The sequence below is a fragment of the Anopheles bellator genome, chromosome 1 (assembly GCF_943735745.2).
Source record: "Anopheles bellator chromosome 1, idAnoBellAS_SP24_06.2, whole genome shotgun sequence".
In the NCBI taxonomy this organism is placed as follows: Eukaryota; Metazoa; Arthropoda; class Insecta; order Diptera; family Culicidae; genus Anopheles; species Anopheles bellator.
This window is the reverse complement of record NC_071285.1, coordinates 18,239,479-18,261,199: the sequence shown is the minus strand read 5'-3', so window position 1 is coordinate 18,261,199 and position 21,721 is coordinate 18,239,479. Positions and strand designations below refer to the sequence as shown.

The window sequence follows — 21,721 nt, the reverse complement described above, 5'->3', positions numbered from 1 at the left end:
GTGCTTTAACAAAGTATACGATAGACATAAAGTATCTAACATATGAAAAAAAAAAAAAAAATGCTCTAAGAGATATGCATAAAACTAGTCCGACTGATAACTAATTACAACAACGTGATGTGTTAAAGAGTCTAAGACTAAGAAAAACCATAGAATAAGGCACCGCTAACGTCCTGTGGAAAGACCCACGTTTTCTGGAGAGTAACCATGTTGTGTACAACCATAAAATAATGTTCTTTCTTCGTTTCTACTCAACACACAAAACCATTTTCACAACTGTTACCATCGGGAGAAAAAGCGGGTCACAAAAAGCACCATCGATATTCCCAAACAAAATCAAACGCAATGTTTTTTGCATCAATTTCGACCTACAAATGACTACCAGACACTGAGACGTACTGCCTGTTTCCATCTCTCCTCTCCAACTCATTAGCAACCTCGCGAAACATCTAACACCTAACAGAGCATTTTAAAACATTCTTAAAGCCTTTTAACCTATCAAAATGGACCGTTGTAGCAACACAACAAACATACACTCTAACCCGTTAACTTGCGAACTTAAATCGTCCAAAAAGCTAAATAAATTTTCCTCTTGATAACATTACGCAAATTAGTCTACTGTACAACTACTCAACGTTCACTTAATAGCAAGAAAATACTCAACACGATGTGTACAAGAAGCAATGAAATCATCAACCATCCTCGTTGCCATAACATTGTTACAATCCAATATAAAGAAGCGTAGTCAAAGTAGGTTCCACTCTTCGGTTCCAACATTTTCTAGACAAACGTTCCCCAGCGTATATACGAAATGTGCTCCGCTCGTACCCCCCATTGGTGGGCATCATTACCAGTGGTTCGTTATTGCTCGCTGTCGAGCTTTCGATCTGACGAAATTTCCTTCATTTTTTAGTGTGTAACTAAACAAGTGGAAATGTTCGCCATTGGTTACTATAGGTTCTAGTGTGCACCAGAGTTTTCGTTCGTTCGTTATATCTCTATTCTGACAGGAGTAGAATAGATGATGATTCGAATACCGCTCCACTATTTCTATGGGCTCGGTAACGCGATAAAAACTAATCTCTGAATCGTTGTCCTTGTGGCTGGTGGCAGGTTTTTTTTTAAATATAGTACTAAACATCGGTGGACAGCTAGCTTCTAAACTTAAGGACGCCCAGAACTGCTCGGAACATATAGATGATCCGTTGCTCAGTGTTGGTCAGATCTTGAAATCTTGCATAAAGTACAAACTTACAAACAAACGTATAACAAAACCCTAACGATATCTACAATTCATCTCGTATGTTAATTTTTCAACACTGCAACGCAATAGCTACCGATCCTGATGTCGGTATTTCGTTTACGGTTACTTGTAGAAAATCAAACAAAATCGATCATTACTTGCCAGTACACGTTGTGTTCCCTAAACGCGTTGTTGTTGATTGTGTCTAATAATTCAAAATGGAATATTACTGTTCACACATTGCAGCACTACCGGTTAAACTGATGTGGGTTGCATCTAAAGCATTTGGGCGTATTTGACAAAACATGGTAAATGGTACGGTTGCAGAAGTGCAGCTACAACTAATAGTGAACGATGGAATCGATTTCTGGGCCTGATTCAGATCCCTGTGCAGTTTTTGTTTGCTTCCCGGTATATTAGTTAATGTAATCATCCCCATCAAGATCTTCGCTCGATTCCGTGGATGTCAGCGTCCATTGGTTGTTGGCGTCGGGGTCCGTCGGGTCGCCTAGAGTCTGATTGTAAGCACCACGCAGGTTCGCGTTGCTACTGTTGCCGACAGTACCTTGATACAGTCGTCCGCCACCAACGTTGCCAACGCCACTGTGATACGATTGGGACCTCAAAACGGAGCTGTAAATGGTGAGAAGCGATGGGAACGATTATTAAAAATCAAATGAAACAACACGCGTTCGTGTTACCCGCTGCAACCAACAGTCCACCATCGATTGTCGTTATAAAAGCGAAAAACCATACAATTTGTGTGATGTTTTATACAGTGTGAAAAAGTAACAGAAGCACTTTTATCAAATATACAATTTGACTGCCTATCTCTGGCATTTCCTTATTGTTTTGCTCGATTGATCACCTAATAAATATTCCCATACATTTCAATGTCAAGGTAATGCAATTTTCGATTATAATTATCTTTTCTGTTTGATTAAAAACACCGGAACCTCGCCAACGAGTTGGATATTACGGAGCAGAACATACGTCTGTGTCGTGTAAGGCACATCCGTTATCAACAAAGGCTAAGAAAAGCGAAAGATAAATAGACGTAAACCGATAGATAACACCGACGAACCTTCGTTCATTTCCTTAATGCGAACGTCATGAACTGAGTGATGTCTGATAGTGGACCAGATACGAAAGTTACATAACTAAACACAGCAACGCCGGTGAGCAATACACGCTTCGTTCGATTGTTTTTTTACGTCAAGCAAAAAAATCGCCTTTCTAATAGACTCAAAATATTAAGATATAGACAAAATAGACAAGAGGTAGGTAAAGGAACACAAATTCTTCCAAGCATTATACAATAGCAAAACAGAAGCCACACACAGAAATACAATTCACACATTGTAACGCGCTGAGTGCGAAGGGAAGGTTTCATAGATAGACCAAGGTACGATAAAGCCAAAAAGGAACCGGAAACTGTCAAAGAAGGTTCCGTAAGGAAAGATATCGAAGTAACGACAGTCGTAGAGAAAGGTAGGCGATAGGTACACAGGAGTAGCACGAAACAGTCGGTGTTGTCGAAAGAGGTGGTGAAAGAAGCAGAAAGCGGGGCAAACCTTTCGTTCGATTTACTTTGCCGTTCCGAGTGCTGTTGCTGCTGCTGTTGTTGTTGTTGTACCGCCAAACGTTTCGCTTCCTCGAGCTGTTTCTTTTTACCCTCGAGCGCCGCCTTCATCGGATCGTAACTAGCCCGCCGGCGCCACATTTCCAGTTCCTGTTCCTTGGCGATCTTCACAGCTAAAAATCACCACCAACCAAAGAGAAGTTCAGTTAAGACAGTGTTTAGAGCGAGGGTTTGCAGTGTGAATCAACTTACGATCCTTCTTGGCCGCTGAAGCTGCTGTGCCGCTCGACTTGCTCGCCGCACTGCTGGCCGATTTGATGCTCCGGGCGCTCATTCGAGTGGGATCGGCACGGCTCATGGCCGACGCAACCGACGCACTGCTGGGGCTCTTGCGGACCCCTTCCTGCCGCAACAGATAGCTCTTCGTTTCGTCCTTCTTCAGAAAGTTGGCCGCAGTCGAGGGCTTGTACTTCGAGATGTCGAGATACTTTGGCTGCACCTTAGCGCCGGATGCGGGAGCTGCTGACGAAACGGACGATGCGATCGATTGGGTGGACAGTTGTTGCTGCCCTTTGCCACCGAGCAGCGATTCCCGGCCAGCAGACGTTTTACGCACATTCAGATCCTGCTTCATGCGATTCAGACTTGAATCTCGCGGCATCGAAGCACGGTCACGAACGAGCCCCGCCGACCGTGGTACGGCTCCTCTGCGGGGTAGTTCCGGTGTGTTGGGACAGGCGGACGCTCCTCCACCGCTTTGCTTTGCCGTGGTCCCGCCACCGCTGGCAGCCATCGTTCCCGAGGCTATCTTCTTGTTCTGTTCCATGCGCATCAGAAACGTTTTGTTGTAGCGTGTGTTCGTCAGCGGTCCCTTCTCGATTCGGCCTCCGGTTTCATCGTCATCGTCGTCGTCATCAACAACCTCCCCGTCATCGTCGATCAACAGCAGTTCGCCAGCCCTTTCGTCCTCATCATCCGTCAGCGAGTTCGACGAGTAACCGTGCTGCTGCTGCTGTTGGTGACGCCTATCGCCACCACCACCGCTGTGACCCGATATCATCTGCAGACCATCATCGTCCCCATCGTTGATGTACAGCATCAGCTCGTCCGGATAGTTCGGATCCATCACCAGCTGGTGCCGATGGTGCGGTGGCTGCACCGCGTGGTGGTGATACTGCTGTGGCTGCACGTTATCCATCGCGCCGATCATCTTCTTGAAACTCGTACTGCTGGCCGATTTCTGAATCTTCGACCCTCCCACCGACCGCCGATCGGTTGCCAGTAGCCCACCAGTGCCACCCTTGCCGGGCATGGTTGGCGTCGACGGTTTAATAACGGTCTGTTTCACCGAAAACGAGCTCGAACGTTTGATGGGCGACGTGAGATGTTGCTGCTGCTGCGGCGGAGGTTGATGACCACCAGCCGTAACCAGAGGCGTCCGATGAACACGATTAGAGGCAACATTTTTCGTTGCTCCGGACACGGTAGCGTTAGCATCCCTCATCAGTCCCGCTATCGCTTGTTTGGCACCTGTTGATTGTAAATTTTGTTTGTGAGATTGCACCGCCGTGTGACCACCAGCGACCGGAGCTCTCCGTGGTCCGAGCGACATTGCCCTTGGCCTTGGCATATAACTGGCGGCCGTGTCGTTTAGATTCTCCCTTCTCCTCCGCAACTCGTCGTAGACCTTCTGCTGCACCCGATTCTGCTCGTCCTCCTCGTCATCGTCAATATCATCCTCGAACTCCTCCTCGTCGTAATCCCGACATTCGCCCAACTGCTCATCCCCGTCGGCAGCACCAGGAGCACCGCCAGGATTCTCTTCATCGCCATAGTAACCGACCACGTGCGATTGATCAAACTGCTGGAAGCATTTGAGCGGTTTCGGTGGCAATGAGGACATCACACCCTCGAACGAGTTATGGCGCATGTGGTGGCGCTTAGCAAAGTCCATCTTGGGGCTGCTTCGGGAGTTGGTGTTTAGGCTTCGGGTCATATGACCGCCGGCCCCGTTCGCCAGGTACGGTGACCCGGGAGATATGAGCGGATCCGCTCCATCGAACGAGTGGTTCCGCTTGTGGCCTCCGACGTTCTGGTGCAGCTGATGCTGCTGCAGACTTCGTTGGTGCTGTGGCGAGTAGAGCGGCGAGCTGTTGCCATTGTAGTTGATGGCCTTCTCATGGTACGGGGAGTCGAGCGGCGAATGGAGCGAGTTCATCGGGGACATTTTCGGTGACATTTTTCGTGAGGCCGGGCTGAGCGGACTCGACGAGGGATGGGATGAGCTGTTGTTGCGCAGTGAGTTGCGTCGCTGGAGATTTTGCAGTGTCGAAATGGCTGCCGCCGTCTTCTGTAGATACATTTCCGTTTCATTGCCGGATAGGTCCTAGAAAGAGCGTGCGAAACGAAACGGGCCGTTAAAAACGAAACGAAACACCAACGATAGCTAACAAATTGCCGCGTGTTGCAGATATGTTTACAGCGTCAAGGACAAGTTTACTGCAGAGCAGCCCCGCCACGTGGACCAAGCGGCGTTCAGTCATCTGAATATCAACCACATGCATTCAAGGCCGTACCCCACGCCGCATGCAGAGGTTACCTCGGAGCTTCGACAACTACGAGGCGAGAGATTCGATCACACTATTTGGCCGGCACCGATGGTAACCGCTAAATCCTAAAAATAACCAATTCTGGGTTTCCACACCGAACGAACCGTTGGCCTAGACACACTGACGGTGTCGCGCAGCTGACTGACGGTTTGCTGTTTTACGTTGCCCCACGAACGACGAGCATCATCAACACCTAACAGTCAGCGGCCACCGTGTTTTGAAATTGGAAGTCTTCTCTTTTGGCATTCACTTCACTCGTGCCCCCTAAGTACCATTCACTAGCATCATCTTCACGCTAGCGTTTGCTTGATCACGATCGTCGCGATCCCCCTACCCGCGACACGAACGTCAAAACATCATGCTCTTGGCACCTTTCACGGCGAAAGAGCGGAAAGTTTAATGCTGCTGGCCCGTTAATCTGACGGCAACGACGGAACCGCCAATCAAGGTAATCCAATTTTGTAACTAGCTCCGGAGTACATCAATCGACCTTTTAAAGGAACACTCCGTCGTAAACATGGGACCCCTCCTCAGAGAGTGGGAATAGGGCGAAGGATCAAAAACTGTCCATACATCGATTTGAACTGAAGGCCTAGTTTTTAATTAGAATATTAGGTACCTCTTACAGACAGATGTCCGGGAGCTTAAGATGGTCTTGAATCATTCTCAATGCAACCAGATTTATTGCTAATCTAAATGGCGAATAACAAAAAAAATCAACACCGTTATGCCACACGCCCGAGCTTGTCCTTGGACATGGCAATATCCAGTTCGGAGGGTGAAATCGAAGATTATTACCCATTTTACTGCCGGTTCATAAGGCCAAAGGCATCGTGCTTCCTACTATAAATCGCGTCCAATATGGCGATGGCCTTCCTTCATCCGATCGGATGCCCATTACAGTTCACCGATGGAATTTACTACAAAAATATCCCCATACGGTGAATAATCGCAAAGAAAGAGCCACGCACGGTCTTTCGCTATCATTCGACACCGGAGATCCATGTATAGTTTCTTCCCAATTTGCCGCCGCCGCCGCCGCGCCTCTTAAAGCCACGGCACGGTATTGAATATGCATAAAAATCCCATTATCACCATCCTGCCAAAGTCAAGAAGTGACCAGGACCAGCACGAGGAACACGTATCGACGCCACACACAGGATGACCCTCTTACGAAGCGGACTACGAGAGACCTTCAGCTTCTGTCAACGTAATGAGGGAACAGCGGGAGCGGACCCTGCTTGGCGTTCGAACACCCCTTTACGAAGGCTGACAACAAGTCCTTGACATTTCTGAGCCGCGTAGACACCCGGGGAGGTTTTATAAATTGCTTCCCTTGAAAAAACGCTGTATCTTTGGGTCTGAAAGGCCCTTGATGAATGATGTATTGAAGTGTCGCTAGTAATGAGCAAAGGGGCAGTCAATTAGTCGCTCATTCTTATCGTTGTTTCGGTTTGGCAAGAGTAAACTTTTGACGCTCTATTCAAAATCAATAAATTTTAAACCTTTTTTTGTTATTTGATAAATTAATTATAGTGTCAAACTACGACGCTAACCTCGTAACGTGTCTGCGGGTCTTAGTGTCTGAACGATCTTCCTTTAAAAACTGTGTCCATCTCGTTAATTCTATTCAAATGGTATGCAGCAGCCTTCCCGGAACAGCATCCACAACCCAACGCAAAAGTGAAGCGCCGCAGTTCGATGATGTTTCATACCCACTGCTTGCACCAAAGAAGATAAACTGCTGCTGCAAGGTGATGGTGTGAACACTGCCAGTTAATGCTGGCCAAGGTGCCAACAACACCGTGGCAATCGTTTGCGCCACTTCCGTTCCGTTCATTTCCGGCCACCAATTTCCGCACCCGCATTACTAGTTTGGAGCATGGAATTCTCGCTCTTGGGAGATGATGTGCCCCTTTTCCGCGGGGCCAGGAAGAGCCTCGCATTTACGACCAATTTTATGCAAAACAAAGTAAATAACCTCACAAGATTTGTTGCGAATTAAACGGCTTCCGAGACCGGTCTGCGCGGCGGACGGGAGCAAGTCAGTTAATTGGAGGCATCCAACAATTCCTCGAGACGCGACTCAGGAGCACTAATTTTAGTGTGTGACTTTCGTGTCGGCCGGGCCGGAAACAAAAGATCGTCATGTTTTTAATTAACAACTGAGTGTTTCCCAGGCATTTTATGCTGCGTTTTGTCACACGTGTACGCTAATTTCACTTTGCTCCTATTGGCGTCCATTAAGCCATGGTCTAACGATCTGTTTTACGCCTTTATAATTTGAAAGTGATTTCAGGAAGAGAGCGCTGTATTGGCGATCGGTTGAAAAAATTGGTAAATTATATCGAATTTAAGGGGGTCTTGGGAAAAGAAATGTCAACTTGCAATTAATTGCAAAAAAAAGTGGTAAATAAATTGCAGGTTTTGCTTCCTCTAATCATGCTGCTGCTTCCTGCACAATTCAACCACGCATTAGGAAACCAAGCCATCGCCAATCGGCCACTTTTCAGTGTGTGTTTGTCTATAATTTCCGATAAATAACGTTGTGCCCTCAGTAGCTGGTATCTGTCTATGATTTCCACAGACGAGAACCACAAACAGCCACTAATTGTCGGACCGATTTTCTCGTTTCCTTCCGCGAACCAACACACTCTTTTTCCCCTAGCATCGAATCGAAAAAACGCATCGATGAAGACTGGTTTTGCTCAAAATACAACAGACCGTCAGCAAACAGGCGCACATAAGACGAGATTGGCACCGGCACGGCACGAAAGAAAGAGTTCGAAAGAGTTCAGCAGATGATGCAGAAACTAATCGAATTCGCACATGTCGAGTAAACAAGAAATAGAAAAAGCAAACGGAGGAAAACACGTCGGTACGGGACAGCGTGGTGCAGCACCGCAGTGGATGTAGGCCGGCCGGCCACGGCGAATGCATTTATCAGTGTTTGCACACCGCTGGTCATCGGACATCGTTTTTTGCAACCTTCAAGACACTGGACAGCTGGACCGGTCGAAGCGGAAAATCATAGTGAGCAAACACACAACCAACGACTCGAAGCCGGCCGAACTCTGGCTGCGGCCGTTCCTAGCAGTGGACGGAGTAGTGACGGAAAAGGTCCCAGCCGTGCGTTATAGATTAGAGAAAATGAAAATAAATTACACCCCAAGCGGGCACAGCACGACACATCCGCGATGCAACTAATCAAGGCGGGAGCTCGGGAGGTTTTCTTTCCGACTAATAGGCGACGGAATTGTAACCCCCAAAAAACGGAATTCATCGGACATTTTACGAGGCAAAATTTTGATAACATTTACCTGTTTTTTGCGCGTGCGTGACCCAAGACCCAATTTAACATTATTCCAGCTCACGCTGAGTCGAAATAAGGCACACATTAAAATGTAAAAAGCGCACCGAGCGGGTCACTTGGTGTCTTGCTTGCTGGTGCGATAAGAACCTCAATCACAAGAATTATCACCCAATTTAGAGTAAGGGACGTTTTACGAAAAACATAACGCGAAATGATTGAATACCCAAAGGGGGCCTCGGTTAACAAAATCTGATGCCCAATGGCTGTTCTCAAAACGAAGCCAGTTGCGCATTTACTGAGCCAGACCCAGACCCAGTCAGTGAGTCATAATAAGGCATCGGCAACAGTCAGGGGCTTTTGAAAATGGCCTTTAAAGGGAACGGTTTTCGACGCATAAGTGGCGGGCGCTTGTTGTGGGCGCGCAAAAACCCGTTCGCCGATGGCCGTCTACTATAAGCCGTCGGTACACTAATGCCCGGGGCAGTGCGTAAGCGGCCAACCAACTTCACGTTCTATCTGTATGTGTGCGAGGTTTCTAATGCGTATCCGTTTCTTTGCATTTTTAACAGTTTAATCTCTAGACAACGGGGCGCGTTAAGCCACGTCATTATTGTCTATCTTGCACCTTTATTTTATTAGAGCATAAACTAAACATTAATTAGTAGCTACGCCTGTTAGTGTTTCTACACTCCATGATTCATCAAGCTACATACAAGATCCTCTAGCTTTTAGAAATGGAATTACACCTTCAGTCCTCACTCAAACGTCTTACTTTTACCCAAGTTCCGAATTTTCAGTTTCGCCCATCGTTAAGTCTGCTGACCCAGAAAGTGCTCCACAAAGAGCTTGAAGCGAGATTTTTCGCAATATTTTGATTTGTTGCTCCCACACAACGTCACTGAAATTCCACCGTCGAGTTGTACGCACCATCCGCCGGCAGCAGCATTAAACGGTTGTTCACACCAAAAACCGTTCCACAACTCGTCTTTACTCCGTATGTTTACCCATTGGCAAGATTGTGGGCGTGTGATTTGTTTTACTTTTTGCGAACCACTTCGGGGGCTGCCTGGCGCGACGTAATTATTCTTTACCAGCCTCTCTCCTGTCCTGTGAGCGAGGAGGATACATACTTTATTTATCCCGCCGTAGGTCGACACACTTCTAGACGCAAAACGTGGCCCGACAAATCCGGCCCCTTCAGTTTTTACGATCATTAAACAAGCACCAGGATCAACCCAGTCGTTCTCGAAAGCGTCAAAGAAGAATGTGAACTACTACGAAGGTGGAGTCTTGACGCTCCAGTGTCTTTGTTCGAACACTGAACGACGCAATGCACCATAAGCCGTGCAGCATAGGAATACTGTCCAGACATTAAGCCATTCGAAAACTTTGTTGTAATAATATGAGAGTTTACCGTGAACTTTAAATAAAACTCTTCTCGGTAAGTGAAGAAAGAATCGTTCAAAATTTCGCCATAACCAACGAGAAACAATCTGGCAGCGGACCCAAGTGAGGAGAAAACAAAGACAAGTGCCGCGGGTGAAAGTACGCCGTCGTACCAGGCGCTCGCAAAAGCCTCGCGGTAGTGTATTAAAAAAACGGCATATTAAATAACTTTCCGAACCGAATGCGAACTCTTTTCCCAACCTCGGCGCTGCGACCGTGTTCGATTACATCAATCATAAAATTTCAAATTTCACTTTCACTGACTTGCTCTCTCGCCGAGGGCTACCGGAAAGTGCGCCACGAACGTGGCCCACAGAGGCCACCGCACACGCCGAGAGTGTCTCCTTTTGGCAACTTGGCACGCTGGCCGCACTCTCCTACGACTCCTACTTAATGCCCAATTCAAGCGCAACTGTTACACTTTATCATCGGGCGCGGTGCAACGAAAATTAAAACATCTGATCGTTAACCAGCGACCCGTGCGCCAAAGTTAGACCGAGCGCGCGGTGCCGCTGCTTTTCTTGCGCTTTATGCTGTTCCGGCGCGAGATGATCACGAAACCGTGACGACCACCACAAACAGACTCTTTCTTTCCGGTCGCCATCGTCAATACGCACATACACATGTCCGGACATCAAAACATTCCGACGTCAAGTTTCACACTTTCGGTACATAACTTTGGGCATTTTATTTACCACCCACACGGGGCGCATCAGTTGGTGCTCGTGTGTCCTGAGGACACGTCAAAGCGTACATCGAAGCGTACGAGCATTACGAGAGCAGAAAGTGGGATTTGGAAGAAAATATCTACTGAGCGATATTATTAAACACACATTCATATTCCTGGCAAATGTAGATGCTATTGAGATGAGATAATGTTGAGTTTTGAGTCTGAGACAAGAAACGCTATATGTTTTAGTTGAGGTATTTGGTGGGATCAGCTGGTAGTTATCCATTACGAACTGGACATTGGACAAGTACCAGACAGCCAACGAGCACCTATAAATACCCATAAAAAATAGTAATTCTCAGATTGACTAGCGAACGTGCGAAGCAATCAATCCTTAGGCCGATCGTTAAACACCCGACATTATGCGGAAAGCACACTTGTGCCCAGTTCTTATACCGCAAACGGATTACCAGGCGTACATAAACGTTGCTGGCAGCAAGTGCATCTGCATTCACTCTCACTTCCGACTACTGCACGGTCGGTGGCCGTCGCACGCCGCGCCATTGACGGGTCGTAAAACCATGACCAAGACAAGCAGTATCTCGGCATTTTTCATTGTTTCTTTTTCCCACAAATCTTCGTTCGAGGCCTGTCACACTGTCTGTCACACCTGTGGCTACGCGAACGTGCCACGAACGTACGGCCGACGAACCGTGCCAATGAGCGCAGCAACCCCGAGCACCGGATCAAGATGATCGTGATCTTGATTTTCTCGACCGTAGAAGCGCGCTCGGCGCGTCTCTCTGGGCTGCTTTTTATGGGCTGCGTTTATTTGCCAGCCCGGTTCCATCCAAAACCATCTCAGCGCTCTGGCGGATTGGGATTGAGCAACGCGGTTGTAAAATGCGGTCAACCATCGCAAGCGAGACGAACGATGAAGACGAACGGATGATCGCTAGGATTTTTTTGTTTGGGGTAAACTACGGAAAACTAACATTTCCAAACGCACACACTAAGCCCAGAGTGTCTTGTTGAAATACCGCCCAAGATGTTCTTCTTACGCTGAATTACGTTTTCTTGGGCAAGTACATTAGCGAAAGCCCATAATTATTTCCTCTTTCTCAAAATTGGGCCAACTGGCGGCCGAATATGTTGGAGTGGTGGCGCAGTTTATTATGCTCCTGCCGCCGAATTGGAAGGGAGCATCGACCCTAATGGTTGTGGCGAACCACCAGAGTCAAGAGGAAAGTAAAAATCATCTGGCCTCAAAATTGCAATCCGTAACTCGAAAACGGGGCCGCCAGGTGGACACAGACCAAAAAAACGGTTGCCAAAAAACGAGCTATTTTAATTAAAACTTTACAACCATAACTGCAACCAGTTTCTTCCCTTTTTGTGGTGAATTGGGTGGGTTTTCTTCACTTGCTAATTTTAACTTTTATTCGCTACTTTCTGAGCCGAGCTTTGGATTTATAATGCTTTCTCCAATGCTGCGTTAAACATAATGTAGCGTTATTCCAATTCGATGCTGTAATTTTTGTGTATTCTCTTACCTCTTTTATTAGTCACGGACGATTACTTAATAAAAACAGTTCTCAACCACCGTATATTGCTCGTGGGTGTATGCACGTCCCTCGCAGCCTAATTCCCACGTCCTCTAAATTCGATCACCGCCCCCTCCTCCCCCACCGGACGATATGTATGTGGTTGTGGTACGTCCAAATCACCGTCGACAGAGCGCGGCGTTTGGCCCGTTTTGCGGATGGCTGGCGTTTAAATCGTTGTTAAACCCAAGCGCATCGCCAGTCCTCGTTCTTTCTAATGCCTACCGGCCCCACATCCATCCACCCCCTTCAGGGCCATGATCGGTAGCATCTTTCCTGTCCGCTCGTTGCAAGATGCACCGTTACAACGATCGTTACGTGCACAATTTGGTTTCGGAAGCGTACCTTTCTTCATCCGAAAAAGGGCGCAGTACCGTTGCAATGAGGCAGCCAACGAAACTTGTTTCACTCACGGCACATGGCCACCGTAACGAGGAAAACCGGGAACCGCGAACCGGGTTTCGTTTTCCCTTTTTCGGAAAAGAAAGCCACAAAGAATGAGCACAGCACCGATCGGTGACGATCGACTGCACAGTGTATCGAGAGCTGGTGGATTATGTGTGAACAATTTAGAAAATGTATCAAACAGAACATCCACCATGACGTCATTAGGTGCGCATGTGGTGCGCAACGTGGAAGCACATGCAATTAGCATAAAATAATTAAAACTACAAATGTTAAACCGTTGCAGAGGGCCATTCACAGCCACCAGAGTGCCGAGCAGCGGCCAGCGCCATGTTTTTGAACATTAATTATTAAAACAACGCCACAAAAAAGGGCTCCCAAGACAACAGCGTACCGTCTTCGGAACGTCGTGGCGCCGCAGCGCGCTATTAACGGTAAACCACCGATGAACGAAAACAGAACCGACCACGAATTATTTTCTTCGACATCAATCTTCCACGGCCTGCGGCCGTCACATACACACATACTTGCCCCAAAATGATTCATTATGCACGCGAGTGTCCAGCAAAGAAAAACCAAGCCGGCGCCCACAATAAGTGCAACGACCGCGTCGCCATTCGTCTTAAATTATCTTTCAGATTTGAGATTGACAAAAAGTATGCTCCAAAAATTAGTCGCCTCATGAATAAAGCATTTGCGCCGAGAAGATAAGATGGGGCTAATTATGAACTCTGAGCCGCATTTGCCATTACGGCCTGTTTCGTGCTGAAAATTCCCGCTTTGACACTTGGGATTGCTTCAAATTAGATCGGCATCCACGAATGATAGTGCCATAAAGAGGCGGCCAAGGTGCCAAGGTCAGACCAAGGAGCTGGAGAAATCAGTCATGGCGCTGTCTGAGTTTCACGATCAGATTTTACGATGTTTCGGTACGTCAATCATGCCACACCCAAACAGAGACAGTGTGGCCCGTTTCTAATGGTTCTTCCTGTCCTGTCCGAATGGATCACGACTTAAGGATGTCCTACCTTCGCGCTAAAAGAAAGAGCAACAGGTCTGGCGCTCCAACATGCCAACGGCCAAAGGCTGTGGTTGGTGTATCCAGGAGGATAACACTTCGGTTGCTCCAGCCGTGCAGCGTGCCAGTGCCGGTAGACGCGTAACCCGGCACCGTTTCCGGGCGGAAGAAATACATCAGAGTACCGGTACCGGTGGCCGGAGGTGCAATAATACAACAAAAACTCTATCTCCCGCCTGTTATGGACGGGCTATTTTTGGCTCAGCAGCAACCAATAAAAATTCCTTCCGAGCGTGAAGAATGTACGTTCGTTCCCATAAAAACGAACCCGGGCTGGAAGTTAATTAATGACCATTATGACATGCGACCGTAAACCTACCGCCGGGATATATAAATTCACACGGAAAGGAATTAGAGCAAACCGTTTGAGGGAATGTTTTATGAATTTAAAACTATTATGAATTAAACTATTTGGCCTACTTCAAGTCAGCAAAAAAGTGGCCACAAAAATGTCAATCAATGAATTGGAACTCAATTTTTGAACCAAAAGTTTTTTGGACCAATTAGAATTAATTAAATTACAATAAACGATCGCTCGAGAACCTGCTCGTACGCGGACGAATGGCAGATTGGATCGAGCACGGAGCGGGCCGATTACTGTGCCCCTCCGGTCCGGTTCTAATCGCTGCATGCATCTATTAATCCACGTCCGCTGGACGCCGGTTTCCTGCCCCGTCACGAAGTGGTTTCTCGATCAGCCTTGAGATTCCCCTGCTTAGCTAATAACCTTGCTTTCTATTTTTCAAACAACACCGCAACAACGGTGAATCCCACCCCCGAAGGGGCAGCAGTACAGGGCCTTCAGATCTAACCTGAGCCCAAAACCTGAAACACTCGTCGGCCCTGTTGGCCTTTGGGCTATGCAACCTTCATCGTTTGTAGTTCGCAACAGTTTATTTACAATAGCAAAGCATCTATCTCAATCGAAATGCAGAAAAAGGGCCCACCACACTAAAGCGGTCGCAAATTGCTGGACGATCATGTCAATTCGGTACGAAAACAGATTGGTTCCACGTTTAGACGCGCAATTACAACCGGCGACCGCGACCACCAAAGTGTTACTTTCTCCTACTCCTGGACGTAATTTGCTTAGTTTTTCCAATGGGTTTTTTTTTCTTTTTAAGTTTTCCAAACACCCCCAGGGATGCGCGTGGTAAATCCATTTGTCTGAGGGGACCAAAAATCAAGGAAAACTGAAAACTCAATCACCGAAATTACAGAAGAAAGAAACATGAACTCAACACAGATCAACAATGATCAGTTTCCCATACGAAAGAAAGAGTGATCGGTGAAGCGCAATTGACCACGTTGACGAAAATAGACTGGTGAATAGCAATAGGAACCGTCGTTCAATGGATCGATCGACCGATCGACCACTTGAACGGTCGATCAACTAAAAAGAGCGAAAAACAGACACAATCCCCAGCGACGGATTCGGAAATAGGATCAGAATTCCAGTTCTTTCACATGCAGAGCAGGGCTGTTTACACTACTCCAAACACAGGGTGCAGCTTCTGTTTGAATAATCGAACTTCGATGGGAGGGATTGTTGGTTGGTTGATGAGGCCATTTTGCTACTACAAATCGCGCTCGGCTGTCTACTGTTTACGCATAATGCATCGTAGAGCAGCTCTTGCTATCTCAATCTAAACACCGCGATCGTCGAGATCGAAGAGAAACCGAACCCTCTCACGTGAAGTACACATTCGAAGCGCAAGCCGCGCCGCGGGTAATTGGTTTTAGGGCTCAAGGGTTTGCATTCCGATTTTGCATTCTTCTTTCCATGACACGGTGGAAGGCCTTTCTGTGGTGCTTTGTTATTCCATCACTCGTACCCCGACTGTGTAGCAATTTAATTTTTGGCTTCCATCGCAAAATTTGGTTAAAATATGCTCGATAAAAATGCGCACGGGGCGATAAATTGCTGTGGTCGGTGGTGGATAAAAATCTCTTCCATATTGAGCACGGTTATGGTTTCGTTTCGTAAGTGACCAGCGGCAAGCAATAATTATCGCTATCTTAAGAGATCTACCTTATGGACTCGATCGAAAGCAGGCAGAAGAGTACTACGGTATGTACATTATTATTTTTCGCAAACCATACCAAACAGACTGTGAACCCGAGCGACGCGTTGCTCTTCTGGTAATGAGATGAAAACAAATAAATCTAATGAATCATCACGAAAACCTATAAGTCGAGAGTGGTGGGTTGCACCGGCGGTCACAGTTGAGCGTTGGCAGAAAATTGCGGCATGCGCCTAGCCAAAAAATGGGCGTTAGAAAAGTGCTGGCGCCGGTGGAAAGTGTGATCGCGCGCTGGTACGATCGTCGAGGAGAAAGTTTCCCGATCCGGAAAGGCTCGAATCGAATCTGATTTCATGCAGTTTACCAAGGCAAGTGTTGTTGATGATTTTTCTCTCGCCGGTTCGCTGCAAAACCCATTCACTCCATATGGCGTGTGCCTTTGCCGCACCCGAGGAGGAGGGCCAGGCACCAAAATATCGTTGGTAAAAATAGAGTCTCGATCGAAGTATGGTTTTGTTTGCTTTCCTCTTCGGTAGCGGTTCACTCAACCACCACCAGGGAAAAATAGCACTTCACCGGATTGTTTTTCCGAAAGGCCAACAATTCCGAGATCACCTAAACCGAGTTTTAACGGAACCCCAGACACAACCAGCGCGCGAGCAGAGCCTGCACGTCAGTTGTTTGGCGATTTGCCAACACTCAAAATATGAAGATTGATAGTGCCCCCGTGCGATCATCGAGCAACAAACGAGAGCCACTTATGCGAAACAATTTGAATTTAAATTGTTTTTTCAATTTCTACACTTACATTTCGCTTTTTTCTAAGTGAAATCGAAATTCAATCAAGTGAAATTGAAAGTGAATCATTCTGCGTGATGCTGTAAATCCTTTTAATGCCCGAACCAGCTCTTGTTCAGTTGTTTCCGGTGTAACGGGTGGCCACATTCACAACACTCATCATCATAACGAAACGGAATGCATCAAACAAAAATCTATTGTTTTTGTAACACCTTTCCGTTGTCGTGCGAGTGTTGAAAAACAAAATTACAGACAAACGGATGATCTCACCGTCAAACAATCGTTGTGAAAACATTCTGAATTGACGTAACAGAATAGTTACAATCACATAAACATTCCGAGCCCATCTTGGTTCTCCAGCAATTAACGGCTCATCATGGGCCGTTAGATGGCATCCCTCGGCGGCTCAGGCATCCCGAGATCGCTAACTATTTTTGAAATATTCTAGAACACGTAGTTTCAATCTTCGTTTCTAAGACGGGCGTGATCGTTTGTTCGAAAGTGTGTCCAAACGACACTTCAAACAACACGACGTTCGCCTTTGCACCTGCGTCGCTTCTTCTAAGACCGGTTTTTGTGCGCTAACCGATACCACCACCGGTATTACATTACGTATCTGCAAAAACGTCCGAAGTGAGGTGACGTTGGTGTGACTCATCGTTAGGTGACTTGCCACACAAAAGCGCCACTCGAAAACGTCGCTCATCATCAACGACCAAAGATAAACTGATCTTTACTTACTGTTTTACTCTTTAGTCATTTGAATTTGAGTTCTACCCGGACATAATCGTTCATTGGTCCTGTCTACGAAATTTGAACTTTAGTTTAGCGAGTCATTCAGATTTAGTTCTCATACGACAACATTTGGACGTTCTACAACCACTTTTACCGGTGCCAAAATTATCCCCCTTCATGGTTAACCTATTTTCGGCCCCGAAACCGCAGCCATCTATGACTTCATTTGCCCCACCAACCAACGGATGGGTGACACCATGTAGCACTCGGGGGAATCGGAAGGGGAGCCCCACTATCGGATACCCGAGTATGGAAATCAAAAAAGGGGCCGCAACGACGGTCCCAATTTCCAAACGAAACCCGCTCCAAAACGTGTTCCCGTGTTCATAGGACATACTTGCAACGTGATATGCGGTGTTGGACAAAGAAACCGGAGGGGGCCATTACTTACCGAATTGCTTCCCTGTAGACTCCGGTTGCGGCTCACGCTACGTGCCCGTCCGATCGAACCGATCGGTGACGGAATTTTGCTCGGACTCATCGGAGGTTTGGTGGCCATCGGTGCCACCGGCGACGGATTGCTGCTACCACCGTACCTTCGAATCGAGCCCCGAGATCCTGCGCGGGTAAATTCGTTCAACCGCTCCTGGGCCGGCAAAGCGCCGCCTCCATATGCCTCATCTGGCGACGCGGTTACGACAGCGGCGGCCCCCCTTTGGGCATCATAACCACAATCAGGGAGTCGGTTGAACTTTCGCGATCGTTGCTGCTGCTGCCGGTGATCGAGATTATCGCCAAACTCTTCGTACTTTTTCGCCTCGTAGTAATCACTTTTCGCCAGGTCGATCTCAAAATCGTACCCGAACTGGTTGCGGTCACGAGCCCTCGTCTCTCCACCGTAGCTACGCACCATACCCGCACCGGCTCCTCTTCCATAGGCGGGTGGTGGGGGCGGCGGCTCGTGCGGGTGCACCTTTGGGCTGGTGGATTTCGAAAACTCGCGGGCATTCTTCGCCCACTCCTCAATCCAGTCGTTCTTGGTCGGTACCGACGTCAGGGCGGCCACATCGGCTGACGGTGTTTTCCGCCGGGGAACTGGTGCCGCAGATGCCACACCAACCGCACCGTGCTGTTGGGCCTTCTCAGAGTCGGTGTAACAGTTGAGGATTTTGAGCTCGTTCGGGGCAACACCGGCGCCAGCACCACCGGTAGCTTCCGTTTCCGTGCTGTGGATGTTTAGCTTGGCCACACCCTGCACGTACTCGGAGCTATCGATGTGCGACTTTGTGAGACTGTTTCGCCGACGAGTAACTGTGACGGCCGCTACCTTGGGGTGATCGTCGAGCGTTGGCTTCATGCTGAGGATGCCACTCGTCGTGACGGAGGTGAAGGTTCCCTGGTCGGGTGATTCCAATAACGCGACCACCTCCTTCTGCTGCTGCTGCTGCCGTTTGGCCCCACCGCTGCTACTCCGATTCTGCGTGATGTTTTTCATCCTCGATTTCAGTTTCTCCATGTAGGACTGTTTGCTTTTCGTACGCTCCGGTTGTGGAGCACAACCTTTATCGGGAACCGGAGACGATTCGTGAAAGTACGAGACCTCCAGAATGTTGTGTTTCCGCTTCTCCGACGGATGACTTGCGGAACCGCCACCCAATCGCTCCAGATCAATCACTTCTAGCTCGTCGCGGAAAGCTGTCGGCCGCACGGCCACAGGGCGGTCCATCACCTCCGGCAATCCTCCACTACCGATCCGATCGATGTTCATCCGTTCCTTCTGCTCCTCGGTGTAGTTGTCCCCATCCAGAGTATAGGTACCCGTTTCGCTCACCTCGTCTTCATCGCGGTCACCCTTATTAGGGCGAAAGTTTTCCAGGGGAGCCTCGAGGCATGGTATATCCACACTACCGGCGTTAAACTCCGAGCTGAAATAGGACGAGTCTTTGCCCGTACTGGACGTAACTTGTTGCTGCTCGAGCGCCATGGCCAGTGTGGCCGATTTCGGCGCAAAACGACCTTTTCCAGCTGCGGCCACTTTATTCACACCTTTCCCGGGTATTGTTCCTTCCGGCTGCTGCGGTTGTTGGGCGCGATTCACACTGCCGACAGTGGCGGGAGCGGTTTCGGTCAGACTCGTCCGAGGACTCCAGCTGTGCCGCTTCCCGACCTGATCTCCGCTCCTACCGACAGTCCGTTGATTCTTTTCCCTCAACTTGACCGCCACTGGCCGGCCGGAAACATCAACCAACACCATCGCATCGCCAGCGGCCGCCATCATGGCCGGTTCAGCGGTTTTGTTCCGTCGCGGAAGGTTCACACTTTGCGGTGCTCGTTGCGTCGTCGTTGGCTGCCTGGCAGCTGAGGCCAGAACTGACCCGGTGGTGGTACCGGATGTTGACTCCAGCTTCGAGAGGGATTCACCGCGCCGGTGCCGTGCCTGAAACCGTTCCAACATTTTCTCGTGTCGCTGCGAATCGACCACCCTCCGACCGTCACCGAAATCGATCGTGAAAGCGAACGCATTCCGCACGGAATCGGCCACCGATTGGGGCGTGGAGGGCATGCACGGTTCCTCGCTAACACTCCGAGCCCCGGGACCGGCGCCGCTTTTCAGCATCTCCTGCAACGAAACGCCTTTCGGTGCCTCGGAGGCTGCCCGATGTGGCAGGCACCGATAATCTGCCGCTTCCGGTGAATCGCCGTCACTTTTCTTCGAGTTTTCCGGCGTACAATCCGTTTTCTCGGGCTGCTGCTCCGGGTCATTCGGAGTGGTGGGTGAGACCGGCTTGAGCGGTGGTCCCGCTGGGGGCGATGACATTCCACTGGCGATGGCTCCGGGGTGGCCCGGTGTACCCGGCGTCTGATGGCCCGATGCTATGCTGCCCGCACCATTCATATTGCACTGCATTTCCCCGAATGGATCCATGGCAAGTTGTTGCACGGAAATTAGAAACTAACGATTCTACCCGTTCAACTCCGAACACTAGACACGCCGGCGAATTTTTGCTTCATGAAAAATCATTTGCACCATACCGCAACCAATGGTTGCTTTGACGACACTACCGATAATTTGTGCTGCTCTGTTTTCGGTGAAAAGAAAATGTAGATACGAATCACACAATCACTCAGGCATCTGCTTTACATTTGTTCACTAATATTCTGCGTGCGAAAGACATCCTTCGGGCCACCCTTGTTTTGACGGGTTTGACCACATTCCTATGCTTGCTGGTGATGCATCGAAGCGAAACACAGCTGATGTCATGGTTTCCAAAAATCCACCCCTTTTTCTGCTCACTTATGGCAAACTGTGGGAGCAGTACGCGATCACGAGAGAGGCACAGAGAGAGAGAGGGAGAAAGAGAGCAACCGGAAAGAGCACACGCGTTGCTCCGCTCCTGTTGCAGCGATTGTGCAGGATGTGAATTTTCGATTTTATTTCGAACCCCAAAATAAGAAGTTAATCGGTATACGCGGGAGGTTAATCGTGTGCATCACAATCGGCTTCTTTCACTTATGCCTCACAGCGAACACATGTGAAGGGGACATCTGAAAAATCCCTGTTTGCTGCACTCCCTCATGATCACACACTTGCATCCCGTAGGCAAGTCACGGATGGAAGCACTTGAAATTCGTCGAGAAACCTTCCCCTCACCAAACACGGAAAGATGCACGTAGGGAAATCAAGAATTATTATACTCGGAATCGGGCTCTCTCACGCATTTTCCATTTCCCGGAATGTTGCGTTGTTTTTGTGCAGTCGGACTCATACTTGAAACATTATTGACGCATTGTCGGCGAACACGCTCAACCCTTGAACCGGGCGTAGCGCGACCGGAAACAGCTATTGTTTCCGCTCAATCACACTCTCAGTTAGACGGCTGCTACAGAAACGGCATGCGTGTTTTTCGGATATTTAAAAATCGCCATAAGTGAGACATAAAATCACATACGGATCGAAAAGCACTTGCATCTCGTTGAAAAGGGATTATCGTTCCGGAATCTGCCAAACGAACTGTCAAATCAAGTGGCAACGCAGAACAACAACAAAAACACAATTGAAACGAGTGGCCGATTGACTCGCTAACGAAACGAACTCGGTTGCAATCCGTAAAGTGCATTACCACTGCTTTCGATGATGGGAGTGAAAAACATTCTTGGAGAGAGATAAGCCCTTTAAGTTCCCCGATTTAGTGACGGTGCTGGGTGAGCAAACG

General features: G+C 48.3%; 1 protein-coding gene across 1 annotated transcript; it reads right to left on the bottom strand.

Annotated features, from left to right (window-relative positions):
* Positions 1-817: 817 nt before the first annotated feature.
* Positions 818-20,403, bottom strand: LOC131215158 (uncharacterized). Its single transcript, XM_058209544.1, has 4 exons — positions 17,959-20,403; positions 3,078-5,211; positions 2,818-2,998; positions 818-1,876 (listed from the first exon to the last, which is right to left on the bottom strand). Exons 1-4 carry the CDS (start codon positions 20,401-20,403, stop codon positions 1,660-1,662), a joined length of 4,977 nt encoding a protein of 1,658 aa, XP_058065527.1. The 3' UTR covers positions 818-1,659.
* Positions 20,404-21,721: the final 1,318 nt, after the last annotated feature.